Raw genomic sequence first — 18,405 nt, 5'->3', positions numbered from 1 at the left:
TGTGGGTGGCTGCGGAGGACCATTGAGTAAGTCCAAAGGATGTGCACCAAGCCTTACTACGATCTTTGGAGGCAGAATGAAAAAATCAACAACAGGTGAAGAATTGGTTTTATTTATTTTTTATTCTGTTCCTGATGTGGTATAAGTGATTAGGCGACTTTATTCTTCGGGTCGGTGAGATTACAGCGATACCAGATTTATATCGGGTTTTTATGTTTGGCTGCTGTCACACACTAAAAGACGCTTTTTATTGCAAAAACTAGTTTTTGCATCACCACATTTTAAAAGCTATAATTTTTCTATATTAAGGCCCACAGAGTCATGTGAGGGCTTGATTTTTGCAGAACAAGCTGACATTTTTATTGGTACCATTTTTGGACATATGACATTTTTTGATCGCTTTCTATTCTTATTTTTGGGAGACAGAGTGAAGTGCAATTCAAGAATTGCTTTTTGGGCTTTTATTTATACCGTTCCGCCATTGGTAAGACTGCTTTATTGTTCTGGTCAGTACGATTACAGCGATACCTCATTTATACTTTTTTATGTTTTGCATTTTTACACAGTTAAAACTATTTTATAGAAAAAATAATTACTTTTGCATCTCTTTATTCTGAGAGCTATACATTTTTTATTTTTTCGCGGATGGAGCTGTAATGCGGCTTAGTTTTTGCGGGACAAGATGATGTTTTCAACAGTACCATTTTTTTATTTACATCTGTCTTTTTGATTGCCTTTTATTGCACTTTTTGTTCGGCGGTATGATGATAAAGCATTGTTTTTTTATTTTTTTTTACGGTGTTCACTGAAGGGGTTAACCAGTGGGACAGTTGTATAGAGTTGGTTGTTATGGACGGGGCGGTTTCAAATGTGTACTTTTATTGTGTTTTTAATTTACATAAATGTATTTATTGGAAAAAATATTTATGTATTTTTCTTTATTTAGGAATTTTAAAAAATATATATTTTTACACTTTGTAAAATACGTAGAAAAAAATAAGAACAATCAGTAGATGTACAAAAAAAGTTTATATAAAAATAAATTACAAAACAGTATACTACACTAATGCCCTCCCTATAAAGTTACTTGGCACTATTCTTTTTTTTTTGGCAAAGAAAGACAGACATCACTATCGCTGCGGTGTACTCTCCCCTAATGCACTAGCTCAAAATTTACTCGGTGCAAACTCTTATTAGTTTTTTTTTTGCAAAAGAATAGCGGTTAATTAAGAGAGGTGACGAAGTGATCACCCCACCCATTGTGACTGCTGTGATTGGTGCTATCTTAGACTTTGTTTTTTTGACAACTTTATTGTCAAATTGCTGTGATTGGCTGGTCAGAATTGATCAACCATTCACAGCGATCGTTGACATGGTGGGGCAGTACAGCCCCCTGGGGCGATATTTAGGGATGGCCAGCTGTCAGAGCCAGCAGCAACCTTAACTCGTTCAGTGCGCTGTGACCGTAACTAGCGGCACTGTATATATACTGCGCTCTGCTGGAACGCAGCTTCCGCAATGGCGCATGTCGTGGAGGTGTTAATTAACTCCTGTTTCCATGTTTCAGGTTAATGAACTAATGTTTGCACCTGATTTACTGCTTATTCTTAAGAACAGCTTTATTGTGGTAATAAAAATATAAGTGGATGAGAAATTTAGGGGACATTAAGATTTGTTGATACGGTAGCTCCTAGACAACCACATGTTTTGTTACAAGGTAGGTTTTAGCAATGTAACTAATGCAACAATGATATAATGTGTTCTCTTCTCTCTCAGATGCAGACAGACAAGATGCAATCAATCTTTTCCTGGGTGTTTTTAAACCACTGGAAGGCAAAACTCATCTATGGGAGCTGCCCACTGACTTTTACTTGCATCATAAAAATACCATGAAGCTTCTTCATTCCAAAAGAAGGTAAATGATGAATCCGATCTCTCCTTGACAGTAAATACAGATTGTGCTCGGTCATCAGTTTAAAGGGGCTAGATATTGGTGGCCGATCCTTATATAGGTCGTTAGATTGGTTGTGTTCTTACACCCAGCCACCTCACGATCTGTTGTTTGCAGCAACATCTGGATGTTAGCATTTTACGGAACTAGAACGCCATGGGTTTGTACCCATTATGCCGTTCTCAAAGCTCCTATTGAATTGAGTAGGAGAGGAGCTGTAGTGCCTGAGAATGACTACAACACAGTGTACGGAGCAGTGCTTTTGCATTGGGGCTCTACCAGCGCAATAAACAGCTGATTGCTAAAGGGCCTGTGGGTGTCAAACCCCAAGTGATCCAATATTTACAGCTGGTGAAATAAGTATTGAACACTTCACCAATTTTCGGAGTAAATATATTTCTAAGGGTAAGTTCACCCTAGGTGTTTTTTTCCGTGTTTTTTTTTTCTGCAGCAAATCCTGACCTCTTGGCAGGAAAGAAGAGTCAGAAAAAAGCATGTTTTCCTTGCATTTTTTTGGCATTTTATCCTGTGGTTTTGTCATGCTATATATGTCACTTATGTATGCTCATAAAGTTAAGCGTTGAAATAAAATCAGGTTTTGGCACAAAAAAATGCCGCAAAACCTGATACCTGCGTTTTTGGTGTGTTTTTTCACCACCCATTCATTTCAATCGGTGATAAACGCTGAAAGAATGAAATGCTCCATTATGCAAAAAAACATGCAAAGCACAAAATCCTGATGACCAAAAAAACCAAGGTGCGTGTATGAGATTTCTGTGATCTCATAGGCTTTGTTGGTACTGTAAAATGCAGCTTAAAATTTGCATTAAAAAATGGGGAAAAAAGCTGCAAAAACGCCTAGTGTGAACTTAGCCTTAAGGTGCTATTTACATGAAATGCTCACCAATTGTCGGGAACAACCCTACCAATCCACACAGGCAAAGAAATCAAACCATAAATGTCCATAAGTTAAGTTATGTGTAATAATGAGAAATGACAGCGAAAAAGTATTGAATACATGAAGAAAGAGAGGTGCAAAAAAACATTTATAAGTAATTAGAAAGCAATTCTGCCACTAAGTGAAAAATAATATAAGCTGGTTCAACTGATGGCCTATAAAAAGGTGTCTATTTACAAAGATGCTACATATGAAACATCTCATGATGGATAAAACCCGTGAGCTGTCTTAAGACCTTCGCAAACTTACTGTTGCAAAACATGCTAATTGGTTACAGAACAATTTCTGAACTACTGAAGGTTCCATAAGATACAGTGAAGGAAATAAGTGGTGACGGGCATCAATTCTGAGCACTCTCCACATGCCAATACCCAGTGTGGCAACCGAATGTGACCTGCATTTTTGGACAAAATAAAATAAATATGAAAAACACATATAAATAATCAAATAGAAGAACCTTATCAGCATATCGGATGTGACCTATGTTAAGTGACTAGTGTGACCCAATATTAAACAACCTTATTATTACAATATTTAATACATAGGAAGAAAAAAAAATCTAAGAATGGAAAAAAAATAAATAATGGCTTAACCCCTTCACAACCTATGACTCATAGGTACATCATATATTGTGTCTGTGTATTTGATGCATGCTCCGGCACTCTAAATGCCGCTGGAGGAATCGTGATCCACCTGACAGAGAATCTCTGACAGCAGCATTTAACGTGAGCCCAGCGAAAGCGCATTACAAGACACACCCATTGGTGCACCTATCGCCTGATCGCAGGGAGTAGATGGGTTTTCATGACATTTGGGTGTCTGCAGAAGACCCCCATGCTTGTCAGTGCAGATTTCCTATGAACGCCGGCCACAGGCCACATATTGCTACACTGCTCAGGAGAGCTTTAAACCAGAACAATATGGGATGGGAAATATATTGCCAGGAAAAAGTATGCAGCTAATAAATTCTGTTGAGAACCCTGCTATTACTTGTAGAAATAAAGAACAAAGACAACAAATTCTAAATGATAAAATTATAATAGAGGATCAAGAGAAACAGACTACAAACTAAAATGCGTCTATACAAATGCACAGACCATGCGAAACAAACAAAGGGAATTGGAGCTGCTAACACAGGAAGAGAGAAATGATATCCTAGGCATCACTGAAGCTTGGTGGGATGATACACATTATTGGAATACAAACATTGAAGACTACAACTTATTTATTAAAAAAAAACAAGCTTAATAAGAAGGGAGGAGGTGTTGTATTGTATGTTCGGAAAGCGTATATCTCCACAGAGATCCAAGCTTCAGAGAATGGTAGCTCTGTAGAAACTGTTTGGATAATAATACATGGAGAGAAGAACAGAAAGGACAGTTTTGTAGGTGTTTACTATAGGCCACCTGGACAGACTTAAGATATGGATGAACTCTTTTTTATATCAGATGTCTTTATTCTCAAAAAAGTATGACATAGGGATCATGGGAGATTTTAACTATCCAGATACTTGTTGGGAATCTCTCTCAGGCAAAGTGATTGGTCCAGAAAATTCTTATCTTCTCTTGCTGACAACTTTATCTTTCAAAAAGTAGAGAGAACAAGAGTATCTGCCATTTTGAATGCAATTTTTATCAACAGAGAGTAAGTGGTTGAGCAAGTAAAGGTGACTGGGAATTTAGGAGACAGGAATCATGTTATACTCAAATTTTGGGTTACAAGAGGAGGAAGACCTCCGACTTTAAGGTTGGACTTCAGATAAGCCGATTTTAATAAACTCAGAAAGAGGGTAGGAAAAGTCCAATGGCTGAATGTTTTAATGGACAGAAATATCCAAGAAGATGGGAGATATTCCTAAATGAAATTCTCACTGCACAAACTGTAACAATCCCAAAAAGAATAAAGATATGGAAGCATTTAAGGATGGATGAACACAGAACTTAACCCCTTCGGGCCATGCGCCGTACTAGTACGGCGCACCGATCACCGCGGTCTCGCGCTGAGCGCCGCGGTGATCGGGTGCGGGTGTCAGCTGTATATGACAGCTGACCCCCCGCAGCAATGCCCACGATCGGCGCTAGCGCCGATCGCGGGCACTTAACCCCCTCTGATGCCTCTTTCAGTAGTGACAGCGGCATAGAGGGGGATCGCGCAGGGACGGGGGCTCCCTGCGCTCTCCCACCGAAGCAACGTGATGCGATCGCGTTGCTCCAGTGATCCGAAAGGAGTCCCCGGATCCAAGATGGCCGCAGGACTCCTTCCGGGTCATGAAGTGAGGTGGCTAGCCGGTGCCTGCTCAGAGCAGGCGCAGGAAAGCCTCCTGCACTGCCTGTCAGATCACTGATCTGACACAGTGCTATGCACAGTGTCAGATCAGCGATCTGATCTAATATAGTGATGTCCCACCCAGGGACAATGGTAGAAAGTAAAAAAAAAAAAATCCCCAAATAAAGGAAAAAAAATTCCCAATAAATATAAATCCATTTATTTATGTAAATTAAAAAAAACAATAAAAGTACACATATTTGGTATCGCCGCGTCCGTAACGACCTGCTCTATAAAACTATCCCACTAGTTAACCCCTTCAGGGAACACCGCAAAAAAAATAAATAAATAAAAAACAAGGCAAAAAAACGCTTTATTATCATACAGGCGAACAAAAAGTGGAATAACACGCGATCAAAAAGACGGATATAAATAAACATGGTACCGCTGAAAACGTCATCTTGTCCCGCAAAAAAAAAGCCGCCATACAGCGTCATCAGCAGAAAAATAAAAAAGTTATAGCTCTCAGAATAAAGCGATGCAAAAACAATTATTTTTTATTTAAAATCGTTTTTATTGTGTAAAAGCGCACCAAAACATAAAAAAATTATATAAATGAGGTATCGCTATAATCGTACTGACATGAAGAATAAAGCTGCTTTATCAATTTTACTACACGTGGAACGGTATAAACCCCCCCTCTAAAAGAATTTCAGGAATTGCTGGTCTTTGTTCATTCCGCCTCCCAAAAATCGGAATAAAAAGCGATTAAAAAATGTCATGTGCCCGAAAGTGGTACCAATAAAAACAACAACTCGTCCCGCAAAAAACAAGACCTCACATGACTCTGTGGTCCAAAATATGGATAAATTATAGCTCTCAAAATGTTGTGATGCAAAAACTATTTTTTGCAATAAAAAGCGTCTTTTAGTGTGTGACGGCTGCCAGTCATAAAAATCCGCCCAAAAAACGCTATAAAAGTAAATCAAACCCCCCTTCATCACCCCCTTAGTTAGGGAAAAATAATAAAATTTAAAAAAATGTATTTATTTCCATTTTCGCATTAGGGTTAGGGCTAGGGTTAGGGTTGGGGTTGGGGTTATGGCTAGGGTTGGGGTTAGGGTTTCAGTTAGAATTGGGGGGTTTCCACTGTTTAGGCACATCAGGGGCTCCCAAACGCGACATGGCATCCGATTTCAATTCCAGCCAATTCTGCATTGAAAAACTAAAACAGTGCTCCTTCCCTTCCGAGTTCTCCCGTGCGCCCAAACAGTGGTTCCCCCCACATATGGGGTATCAGCGTTCTCAGGACAAATTGGACAACAACTTTTGGGGTCCAATTTGTCCTGTTACCCTTGGGAAAATAAAAATTTGGGGCCTAAAATATCATTTTCGTGGAAAAAAAAATATTTTTTATTTTCATGGCTCTGCGTTATAAACTGTAGTGAAACACTTGTTGGTTCAAAGTTCTCACAACACATCTAGATAAGTTCTCTGGGGGGGTCTAGTTTCCAATATGCTGTCACTTGTGGGGGGTTTCTACTGTTTAGGTACATTAGGGGCTCTGCAAATGCAACATTACGCCTGCAGACCAATCCATCTAAGTCTGCATTCCAAACGGCGCTCCTTCCCTTCCGAGCTCTGCCGTGTGCCCAAACAGTGGTTCCCCCCCATATATGGGGTATCAGCGTACTCAGGACAAATTGGACAACAACTTTTGTTGTCCAATTTCTCCTGTTACCCTTGGAGAAAAAAATTGCAGGCTAAAACATAATTTTGTGGAAAAAAAAATGATTTTCTAATTTTCACGGCGCTACATTCTAAACTTTAGTGAAACAATTGGGGGTTAAAAGTGCTCACCAAACATCTAGATAAGTTCCTTAGGGGGTCTTCTTTCCAAAATGGGGGGGGTTGTGGGGGGTTTCCACTGTTTAGGCACATCAGGGGCTCTCCAAATGCGACATGGTGTCCGATCTCAATTCCAGCAAATTTTGCATTGAAAAGTCAAATGGCCCTCCTTCCCTTCCGAGCTCTGCCAAGTGCCCAAACAGTGGTTTTTCCCCATATATGGAGTATCAGCGTACTCAGGACAAATTTCACAACAACTTTTGGGGTCCAATTTATCCTGTTACCCTTGGGAAAATAAAAAATTTGGGGCGAAAAGATCAATTTTTGTGAAAAAAAAATGATGTTTTTTTTACGGCTCTACATTATAAACTTCTGTGAAGCACTTGGAGGTTCAAAGTGCTCACCACACATCTAGATTAGTTCCTTAGAGGGTCTACTTTCCAAAATGGTGTCACTTGTGGGGGGTTTCCCCTGTTTAGGCACATCAGGGCCTCTCCAAACGCGACATGGTGTCCGATCTCAATTCCAGCAAATTTTGCATTGAAAAGTCAAATGGCCCTCCTTCCCTTCCGAGCTCTGCCATGTGCCCAAACAATGGTTTACCCTAACATATGGGGTATTGGCGTACTCAGGACAAATTGTACAACGACTTTTGTGGTCCAATTTCTCCTGTTACCCTTGGTAAAATAAAACATTGGATCTGAAATAAAAAATTTGTGAAAAAAGTTAAATGTTCAATTTTTTTTAAACATTCCAAAAATTCCTGTGAAGCACCTGAAGGGTTAATAAACTTTTTGAATTTGGTTTTGAGTACCTTGAGGGGTGCAGTTTTTAGAATGGTGTGAGTTTTGGGCATTTTCTGTCATATAGACCCCTCAAAGTCACTTCAAGTGTGAGGTGGTCCCTAAAAAAAATTGTTTTGCAAATTTTGTTGTAAAAATGAGAAATCGCTAGTCAACTTTTAACCCTTATAACTCCCTAACAAAAAATTTTTTCCAAAATTGTGCTGATGTAAAGCAGACATGTGGAAAACGTTGTTTTTAACTATATTATGTGATATAACTCTCTATTTTAAGGGCATAAAACCTAAAAGTTTGAAAATTGCAAAATTTTCACAATTTTTGACAAATTTCCGTTTTTTTTCACAAATAAATGCAAGTCATATCGAAGAAGTTTTACCACTATCATAAAGTACAATATGTCACGAGAAAACAGTCTCCGAATCACCAGGATCCGTTGAAGCGTTTCAGAGTTATGACCTCATAAAGTGACAGTGGTCAGAATTGTAAAAATTGGCCCTGTCACTTAGGTGAAAACAGGCTTCGGGGTGAAGGGGTTAATCACTTGCTATAAAGGAAAAAATAAATGAATATCAAATGGAAAGAGGGGGCATAGCTAAAGAAAAATATAATGCTGTCTGCAGAGAATGCAAGGCAAGTGTTAGAAGAGCGAATCCAGTAATGAAGTGATACTTGCAAGGGAGGCCAAAAGCAAAAAAAATGGATTTTTGGGGGGTATGTCAAAAGCAAAAGAAAAGTCACAGATGCTATAGGTTTTTTAGAGGATGAATAGGGTGAAGTGGTCAAACATGATGTTGAGAAGGCTGAACTTTTAAATTCCTAATTTGCATGTGTTCTCTAAGAAAGCAATAGAAATATCAACTGATCTTCACTGTGCTGTCGAAGGAATAAAAGAATCAATGCCATCTATAAACAGAGATGGTAAGGGAACACCTAGCTAATTTAAATGAATTTATATCTCCTGCTCAGCTGTCAATCTCCTAGTTAGAGCTCCTGCAATTCCCTGCATATGAGGTAAGGCCAAATCAAATCAGAAGAACTATACTACATTTCTAATATTATTTTAGCTACTAGATATTATGATAGGATATTGGAGATGGAAATACCCCTTAACGATCAGAGGTATTTTTGGTTTTGCATTTTCATTTTTTGTTCCCCTTCTTCCCAAAGCCATAACTTATTATTTTTTTTATCAAAATTGCCATGTGAGGGCTTGTTATTTTGCAGGATGAGTTGTACTTTTGAACAACACCATGGGTTTTAACATATCTTGTAATGGAAAACCGGAAAAAAAATTCCAAGTGCAAACAAAATGTGTTCAAAGTGCTGCCCAAAGTGCTGGATTGTCAATGGAACCCTCTTCTCCCACTCTTGACACACTGATAGCAACACCGCAGAAAAAATGCACAGGCTTCCGGTATCCATTGTTTCAGATGCTGTACATGTCGTATCTTCACAGCATAGACAATTGCCTTCAGATGACCCCAAAGCTAAAAGTCTAAGGGGGTCAGATCGGGAGACCTTGGTGGCCATTCAACTGGCCCACGACGACCAATCCACTTTCCAGGAAACTGTTCATGTAGGAATGCTCGTACATGACACCCAAGATGGTGCGCCACCACATTATGTTATGAGGACATCCTTCTTGTCAAATTTCATGACAAGAAGGATGTCCTCATTTTAACATCAGTTCACGCTGACAGAAGAAGCCAGATTTCTGTATGTGGGGAAAGTTCTCCTGTCCAAAGTTTTGTTTGTGTACAGGATTACAATAAATGTATTGGTGGCGTTGACCTTACGGACCAGATTCTGCATATCTTGAGCGCTGTTCACAATTCGCGTGTATGGTACAAAAAATTTGGGGTACAGTTAATTCAAATGGCCCTATATAACGCTTTTCTGTTATACCGTAAAACAGGGAACAAAGGATCCTACCTTGAGTTCCAAGAAAAAAATAATAAAACATTTCATATTAGTGGGGCCAGCTAAATTGTCCCTGGTCAGAATTTTATCTCTCAAGTTCCGCCTTCAACCAAAAAAAGCCATTCCCAAAAGAGATGCAGGGTGTGTTGCAAAAATGGAGTTAGGAGCGAAAACAATTACCAGTGTGACACATGTCCAAATAAACCTGGCATCCTCTTTAAGGAATGTTATACCACACATCATTAGAATAAGGCTTCGTTCACACGAGCTTATACGACCAAGTGGTGTCCGATGTTTTATCAGATAGCACTTTGCCCAATGTTATGGTCTGGGGGCAATGCAGATTAATGATTATTTCCTCATGCCTGTTCAGTGTTAGAAAATAATAGCAGCATGCTGAAATTGACACCGAAACTCGCCTCACGCGCACCCAAATAAGTCTATGGGTGCGTGTGAAACATCGGACTGCACTCGGATGTCATTCCAGTGCAGTCCAATATACGCTGAGACAGGCAATTTGCCAAGATGGAAAAATTACTTTCTTCGTCTTCTCTGCATGTGTCCTGCGATTCTCATGCGAGAGAATCATGGTATTGTGCACTGACGCTCGGCTCACGGTCGCAGCAGAATTTGAGCTCCGTGTAATTAGTATATCGCATCTGGCCTAACTACTGTGAGCCCAACCTAACTAGATTTATCTTTTGTTTACAGCAGTGTATCAGGTGTCGACTGTAAGAAAGTAAAGTTAGAATATGAATGTTGTGTATAGCGATGGCACATCCTGGGATGGGGTGTACATGCAGCCAATGAGAGTGATATAGTGATGTCACATCATGTAATATTGGGTGCAGGCTAAAGGACCTGTGTGATGTCACCACCATTTGCTTCAAGGGGGATGCTGGGACCCACAATGATGAAATGAACGGGGTCCGAACACTTGTGAAGAACAGGCAGACTGTCCTAGGCAGAGTCTGTATGTAAGAAATTGTTGTCTATGTGTCCGCTGTATCACTGATTTTTGCAGTCATGCAGAGACCCCGTTCAGGTGGCGTTTCAAATCCCTCGGTGGGCACAGATGTGCTATGTATTTTTGGAGTCAATCTGATTTGTAGTTTTCTTTTAAAAATCGCATTTTAATCAAAAAATTTCCCATAGGAATTAATGGCGACCTTTCCATGACCCCCAACTGACATGGATTGAAGCCACAGCACAGGTGCTTCTTGGTAGCCACTTTGGCACATTCGGCACCTCAATAGCCACTTTGGCCACTTGGTAGCCACTTTGGCGCATTTGGCACCTCTGTAGCCACTTTGGCCACTTGGTAGCCACTGTGGCCACTTGGTAGCCACTTTGGCACATTCAGCACCTCGGTAGCCACTTTGGCCACTTGGTAGCCACTTTGGCACATTCGGCACCTCGGTAGCCACTTTGGCCACTTGGTAGCCATTTTGGCCACTTGGTGGCCACTTTAGCACATTTGGCACCTCAGTAGCCACTTTGGCCACTTGGTAGCCACTTTGGCACTTTCGGCACCTCGGTAGCCACTTTGGCCACTTGGTAGCCACTTTGGCACATTCGGCACCTCTGTAGCCACTTTGGCCACTTGGTAGCCACATTGGCATATTCGGCACCTCTGTAGCCACTTTGGCCACTTGGTAGCCACTTTGGCATATTCAGCACCTCGGTAGCCACTTTTGCCACTTGGTAGCCACTTTGGCCACTTGGTAGCCACTTTAGCACATTCGGCACCTCGGTAGCCACTTTGACCACTTGGTAGCCACTTTGGCCACTTGGTAGCCACTTTGGGACATTCGGCACCTTAGTAGCCACTTGGTAGCCATTTTGGCCACTTGGTAGCCACTTTAGCACATTTGGCACCTTGGTAGCCACTTCGTAGCCACTTCGGCCACTTCGTAGCCACTTTGGCACATTCGGCACCTCGGTAGCCACTTTGGCCACTTGGTAGCCACTTTAGCACATTCGACACCTCGGTAGCCACTTTGGCCACTTGGTAGCCACTTTGGCACATTCGGCACCTCAGTAGCCACTTGGTAGCCACTGTGGCCACTTGGTAGCCACTTTAGCACATTCGGCACCTCAGTAGCCACTATGGCCACTTGGTAGCCACTTTGGCACATTCGGCACCTCGGTAGCCACTTTGGCCACTTGGTAGCCACTTTGGGACATTCGGCACCTTAGTAGCCACTTGGTAGCCATTTTGGCCACTTGGTAGCCACTTTAGCACATTTAGCACCTCGGTAGCCACTTCGGCCACTTCGTAGCCACTTCGTAGCCACTTTGGCACATTCGGCACCTCGGTAGCCACTTGGTAGCCACTGTGGCCACTTGGTAGCCACTTTAGCACATTCGGCACCTCGGTAGCCACTTTGGCCACTTGGTAGCCACTTTGGCCACTTGGTAGCCACTTTGGCCACTTGGTAGCAACTTTGGCACATTCGACACCTCGGTAGCCACTTTGGCCACTTGGGAGCCACTTTAGCACATTCGACACCTCGGTAGCCACTTTGGCCACTTGGTAGCCACTTTGGCACATTCGGCACCTCGGTAGCCACTTTGGCCACTTGGTAGCCACTTTGGCACATTCGGCACCTCGGTAGCCACTTTAGCCACTTGGTAGCCACTTTGGCCACTTGGTAGCCACTTTAGCACATTCGGCACCTCGGTAGCCACTTTTGCCACTTGGTAGCAACTTTGGCACATTCGGCACCTCGGTAGTCACGAGTCAGAGTCACGAGTCAGTCATTTCGATCACGAGTCATTTTGAAACCATTTTTGGAAATGTTTGGGACAACAATATTGAATGTATTTGCTAGCATACCTCTTAAATAGAATATGTTGGAGAGCATTGGATTTATTTTGTTCTATTATAACAGTTTTAAGAGAAAAGGATAGATAAATAAATTAGGCTAAGATAATTTGTCAAAATATATTTTTAACTAATCACACACATCCTGTTTGCAAACATGAACAGAACAGATTGGCTATGTTTAATCCATGCAACAATAGAAATTGCATTAAATGGCAATGATTTATTACTTGACACACACAGTAGACGTTTCATGGAATAGGATTTCTCCAGAGGATATGTATTAGAATCAAGGTCTTCTCAACCTCCTCTGCAGGAAGCAATTAAATATGAAGTCAAGTTGACTGGTTCGAAATAGTCTGGAATCATTACACTTTGCATCCGACAGTTTAAAACACAAATATTGTAATAAGTTTCTCTCTCTAGGGTTATTATAGGTAATGATATTTTACTTTGCTAACCTGATTAATATGTATTCATTACAATGGGATATGTTCTTTAGATAGCAGTGAGAGTTACTGGTAAGATTGCTAGGGAGGCAAATTTGAACCCCTGCTTGACTGCAAAATACCTTCTGAAAGATTTAGCAGAGTCTCGATTTCAGGTACATTGCACTACTGTTCCGAGACACCTGCACAGATATGGCCTTCATGGAGGAGTCTTCAGAAGAGAAAACCTCTCCTGTGTGCTCACCATAAAATTCAGCCTCAGAAGTATGCAGAGGAACATCTAAACAAGCTTAGTGCATTTTGTAAACAAGTCCTGTGGATCGATCAGATTAAAATAGAACTCTTTGGCCACAATGATCAAAAATATGTGTGGAGAAAAAAGGGCATAGAATTTCAGGAAAAGAGCATCTCTCCAACCATTAAGCATGCTAGTGGATCAATCATGCTTTGGGGTTGGTTTGCAGCCAATGACACGGGGAACATTTCACGAGTAGAGGGAAGAATGGATTCAATTAAATTTCAACAAATTCTTGGTGCAAACATAATACCATCTGTAAAAAAGTTGAAGTTGAAAAGAGATTGGCTACTCCAAAAGGGTAATGATTGTAAACACACATCAAAGTGCACACAAGAGTACCTCAAAAAGCGCAAGATGAAGATTTAACAATGCCCCTCACAGACCCCTAATCTGAACATCGTCGAACACCTGTTGCTTGACCTCAAAATAGCAGTGCATACAAGACGATCCATGGATCTCACAAAACTGGAAGAATTTTTCTAAGAAAGAATGGATTAAAATCCCTTAAACAAGAACTGAAAGACTCTTGTCTGGCTACAAAAAGCATTTACTAGCTGTGATACTTTCAAAAGGGACCTGCTACTAGGTAGTACCCATGCAGGGTGCCCAAACTTTTACATCAACCTGTTTTTCTTTTTCCAATTTTTTGAAAATGTAAAAAATGACAATATACCTATATTTTTGGCCTAAAATACAAAGGAAATGTGTCATCTATAACTTTAGGCTGTTCAGAGATCATTTCATCTTCAACTTGCTTAACTGTTCACTATAACAATAACTTTGACCAGGGTGCTTAACATTTTTAAATACCACTGTATTTTATTGCAGTTTTGCCTTTTTTACCATGAAAAAAAATTCCAAATCAGGAGAGTTAAAATAGTTGTCAACGAGGATCAGAACAAAAATCATAAGCTAATATTGCTGTTCATTACTTTAATTTTTAAACTCGTTTTATAGAACATTATACAACATAACAACATTACATCATAAAACAAAAGAACAAACAACATTTCTCATTGCTCATTAATACGGTCTGGCCAATTTAACCTAGTCTTTAACATACCATGAATCTGATATCTTAACCAATGCCATAAGGCACCAAATATCACATACGTTAATCTTGCGAGAATACTTATCATCATTTGGGGACTAATGTGAGACAAAGGAGGATCACACTAAGGCCTCTTTCACACTTCCGTTTTTTACAATCAGTCACAATCCGTCAAAATGTTGAAAAGACGGATCCTGTGCTGATTGTAAAAAACGGATGCACTGGAGCTGTTTTTTGACGGTTCCAGTGCATCCTCGAAGGTTATGTGCACACGTTGTATATGCATCTTTGCCGCGGTTTTTCACTGCGAAAACGCATACACAACACAACCCATGATAAAAATAATACAAAAAATAAAAAAAATCGTGATATTCTTACCTTCCGGCGTCCCGCGCAGCCCCTGCAGCCTTCCCGGTGCTTGTGATGCTCGGTTCCCAGTGATGCATAGCGAGACAATGACCTGTGATGACGTAGTGGTCTCTCGAGACCGCTACATCATCTGGTCATTTTGCTATGCATCACTGGGAACCGGAGCTGCCGGCAGCATCGCGAGCATCGGGGGGCCACGGGAAGGCTGCGGGGGACACCTAAAGGTAAGAATATCACGATTTTTTTATTATTTTTAGCATTATATCTTTTTACTATTTATGCTGCATAGGCAGCATCAATAGTGAAAAGAGAGAGAATTTCCCAGGATAATGGTGAAATTAGTCTATGTTCACATTGGTGTTATGACATATTTTATACACAGGCTCACTGTAGTTTCAATTGCATTTTTTGTTGTTTTGAGAGCAAGTATACTGAACCCAGCTCACCCTCCACATGTCCAGTGCTATTCTTCCACCGCCACCACTGGTTTTTGTAAACAGGATGCAGGGGTGACATCACGTGTTTAACACACATGACAACTGCAGTCAATTATTTAGGCCAGCAGCAAAACCGTTGTAAACGGCACTAGTCACTTAGCTCAGTGGTCAACAAAGATATGGGACAGTGGCGGAGAGTGAGTAACTAGATTTTACTATTTTTCTCTTTGGCAAACCTAAACAGTAGGTATAAAAATGTTAAATGGAAAACCTCTTTATTAGTAGAATCTAGCTGTAGAAAGAAGCATTAAACATTACATATTGACATGATTTGTAACTCTGTTTCAGTTACACATTCTGGTGGACATCGGGCGTCTTAGAGCACTTACCATTACCATTTGATGAAGGTAAGATATCATCTTATAAAATATGTTTCTTGTTGTCCTTTAGTTTTCCAACTTAAGGTAAAACTGTCAACATCAGACTTTCTTGAGCTTTTTACACATGTATTAAAGTTGTTTCTGGTTGCTGATATTGGGTGGATCACACACCCCCTGCCAGTTGTCCTAATCTAGTCTGTCATTACATTTCACAACAGAAGCTTGCATGTTCTCTGGAAAGGTTTACTGCTTGCATTTGGACATTATAATGCATAACATCTCTTCTTAAAAAGAGATTAGCATGAAAATCACTGTTTTACACTAATTACCCCTTATAAAGTTCTTTTTATTGTTGAAAAAAACCAACCCACATTTGAGTTATGCATTTCATAAGATGTGCGCCATTTTTCTCTTTTCATCAAGGAAAATAGAAAAAATTGGAGTCTGGCTCAACAGGACTGGATTTTCCTTTTCTTTTTCTTTTTCAAAAGAAAATATGGTGCATACAAAAGAAAAATGTACATGGTGGACATGACCCAGTCGACACGTTTCAATGCATTTTTTACTCATGAGTAAGACTGCCTAGTGCGGTCGAAACGTGTCGACTGGGTCATGTCCACCATGTACATTTTTCTTTTGTATGCACCATATTTTCTTTTGAAAAATAAAAAGAAAAGGAAAATCCCGTCCTGTTGAGCCAGACTCCAATTTTTTCTATTTTCCTTGATGTGAGGCCGGGGCGAGGCTGGTGGATGAGCCCCAGGTGGATGAGCATAGAGCAACTGGGTGAGCTGGAATCAAGTTTTTATAATTTTTACCCTTTGTTGCACAGCGGCTTTAAACTGACTTTACACTTTTGAGATTTGATTTCTGGCACCCTATCTGATCCGAAGGCATCTCCTCTATCTTGTACAGCAGTGAAGATGCATGGGTAGACATCTTCACTGCTGGTAATAAAATTTAGTCTCCTTCACTTCTATGGGATTGAGCTGCAGTGTGAGGTACAGCCTAAACTTTATGTATGGCTATAGGTGATTAAGATGTACAGCTGTTATCTGTATTTTCTATTTCTTCCATTTGGGCATATGACCACTGCAGTCTTTCACCAGGAGCACATTATCAGCACTACGGCCAATGATTGGCTGCAGCAGTCATCTGCCCATCTACATCATTAAGGAACAACTGAGACTTCCAAGAAACTCAGGTACTGTTGAGCAAGAGTGTCAGGGGATCGACAGAATGATTATTATTTATTTTATTGCTTTACTGCACTCTGTTCCTTTATACATTTGGCTTGACACTTCAAGATCTTTCTTCACTTGCTCAAGAATCTAGTGTCTGCATGTATTATGCCAAAGCTTAATGTTGTGCATGGTGCTCTTAGTCTTGTGTTCTGCTTCTTGGTCATAGAAACCTAATTTAAAAATATCCTGATCCATAGCTGAGCCTGTGTCATTCCTACAAGCAGTATATAAGTCAATAGTGAATGATATTACAGAGTTTAGGCAACCTTTACTAAGCTCGAGCTCAAACATTCAGACGCTCTGTCACTTCTGTATGGTCTAATGTTTCTGAACTTTAGCTTTACTTCACAATGCCAGTACCAGTTGACCAGAGCAGGTCTAACAATTAACAATTGGCCACCACATGTGGAAGTAGCATCAGCTTGGTGTTTTGCAGCTATCTTGCTTTATTCAGAGTAACTGACTTATTGATCAGCTTTTCTTAAAGAAAGTATCTATTCAAGATACTATTTCAATATGTACAGTAGTAGGTGTAATAATAATAATAATAATGTTAGCAAATACCTCCAAATAGAAATGTAGTATAGTTTTTCTGATTCACTATGTCTCTTTCTTCATGTGCAGGCATTGCAGGACCGTAGGTAGCCAAGGTTACTTCCACTGATGAAGTAACAGTTAACTGCTATTGGTCGTAACCATGGATGCCTACGTTCCTGCAATGCCTGTACTTGAGGAAAGAGACCTAGTGAATCCAAAAAACTATTCTACAATTATTACACCTAATACATATTGGGATAGGATCTTGGAGATGGAAATACCCCTTTAAGTCCCTTTCAGTGAAGACTAAATACTGTATATACTCGAGTATAAGCCGAGAATTTCAGCCCATTTTTTTAGGCTGAAATTGCCCCTCTCGGCTTATACTCGAGTCATTCCCAGGGGTCGGCAGGGAAGGGGGAGCGGCAGCTGTCTAATAATACTCACCTGCTCCTGGCGTGGTCCCTGCACGTCCCTGGTTCTCCGAGCACTGACAGCTTCTTCCTGTAGTGAGCGGTCACATGGTACCGCTCATTACAGTAATGAATATAGACCTGACTCCACTCCCATAGGGGTGGAGCCACATATTCATTACTGTAATGAGCGGTACCATGTGACCACTCAATACAGGAAGAAGCTGTCAGCGCCCAGAGAAGCAGGGACCTGCAGGGACCGCGCCAGCAGCAGGTGAGTATAACGGGGGTATATTCACCTGTCCCATGTTCCACCGTCGGTGCCGCTCCATCTTCCGCTTCCTCTGCAGTGACGCTCAGGTCAGAGGGCGCGATGACGCGATAAGTGTGCGCGCCGCCCTCTGCCTGAAGAGTCAGTGCAGAGGACGCGGAAGACGGAGCGGCGCCAATGGTGGAATGGGGAACAGGTGAATATAGCAAGTGCCAGGGGCCTGAGCGACAAGAGGTGAGTATGTGATTTTTTTATCGCAGCAACAGCGTATGGGGCAAATATCTCTATGGAGCTTCTTATGGGGCCATATTCAACGTTTGTACAGCGTTATATGGGGCAAATATTTCTATGGAGCATCTTATGGGGCCATGTGCAGCATTATAT

At 40.9% G+C, this 18,405-nt stretch overlaps 1 protein-coding gene across 3 annotated transcripts in view; it reads left to right on the top strand.

Annotated features, from left to right (window-relative positions):
- FIG4 (FIG4 phosphoinositide 5-phosphatase) overlaps nt 1–18,405 on the top strand; it is a 613,672-nt gene that overhangs the window by 337,522 nt on the left and 257,745 nt on the right. For all 3 annotated transcript variants that reach the window (XM_077289568.1, XM_077289569.1, XM_077289567.1), the window contains 2 exons: nt 1,777–1,915; nt 15,525–15,583. In XM_077289568.1, coding sequence (XP_077145683.1) covers nt 1,777–1,915; nt 15,525–15,583 — 198 coding nt within the window. The remainder of the gene's footprint in view (nt 1–1,776; nt 1,916–15,524; nt 15,584–18,405) is intronic.

Source organism: Ranitomeya variabilis, chromosome 2 (assembly GCF_051348905.1).
Source record: "Ranitomeya variabilis isolate aRanVar5 chromosome 2, aRanVar5.hap1, whole genome shotgun sequence".
NCBI lineage: Eukaryota > Metazoa > Chordata > Amphibia > Anura > Dendrobatidae > Ranitomeya > Ranitomeya variabilis.
The sequence above is the reverse complement of the archived record's forward strand: the minus strand, read 5'-3'. Positions and strand labels throughout refer to the sequence as shown.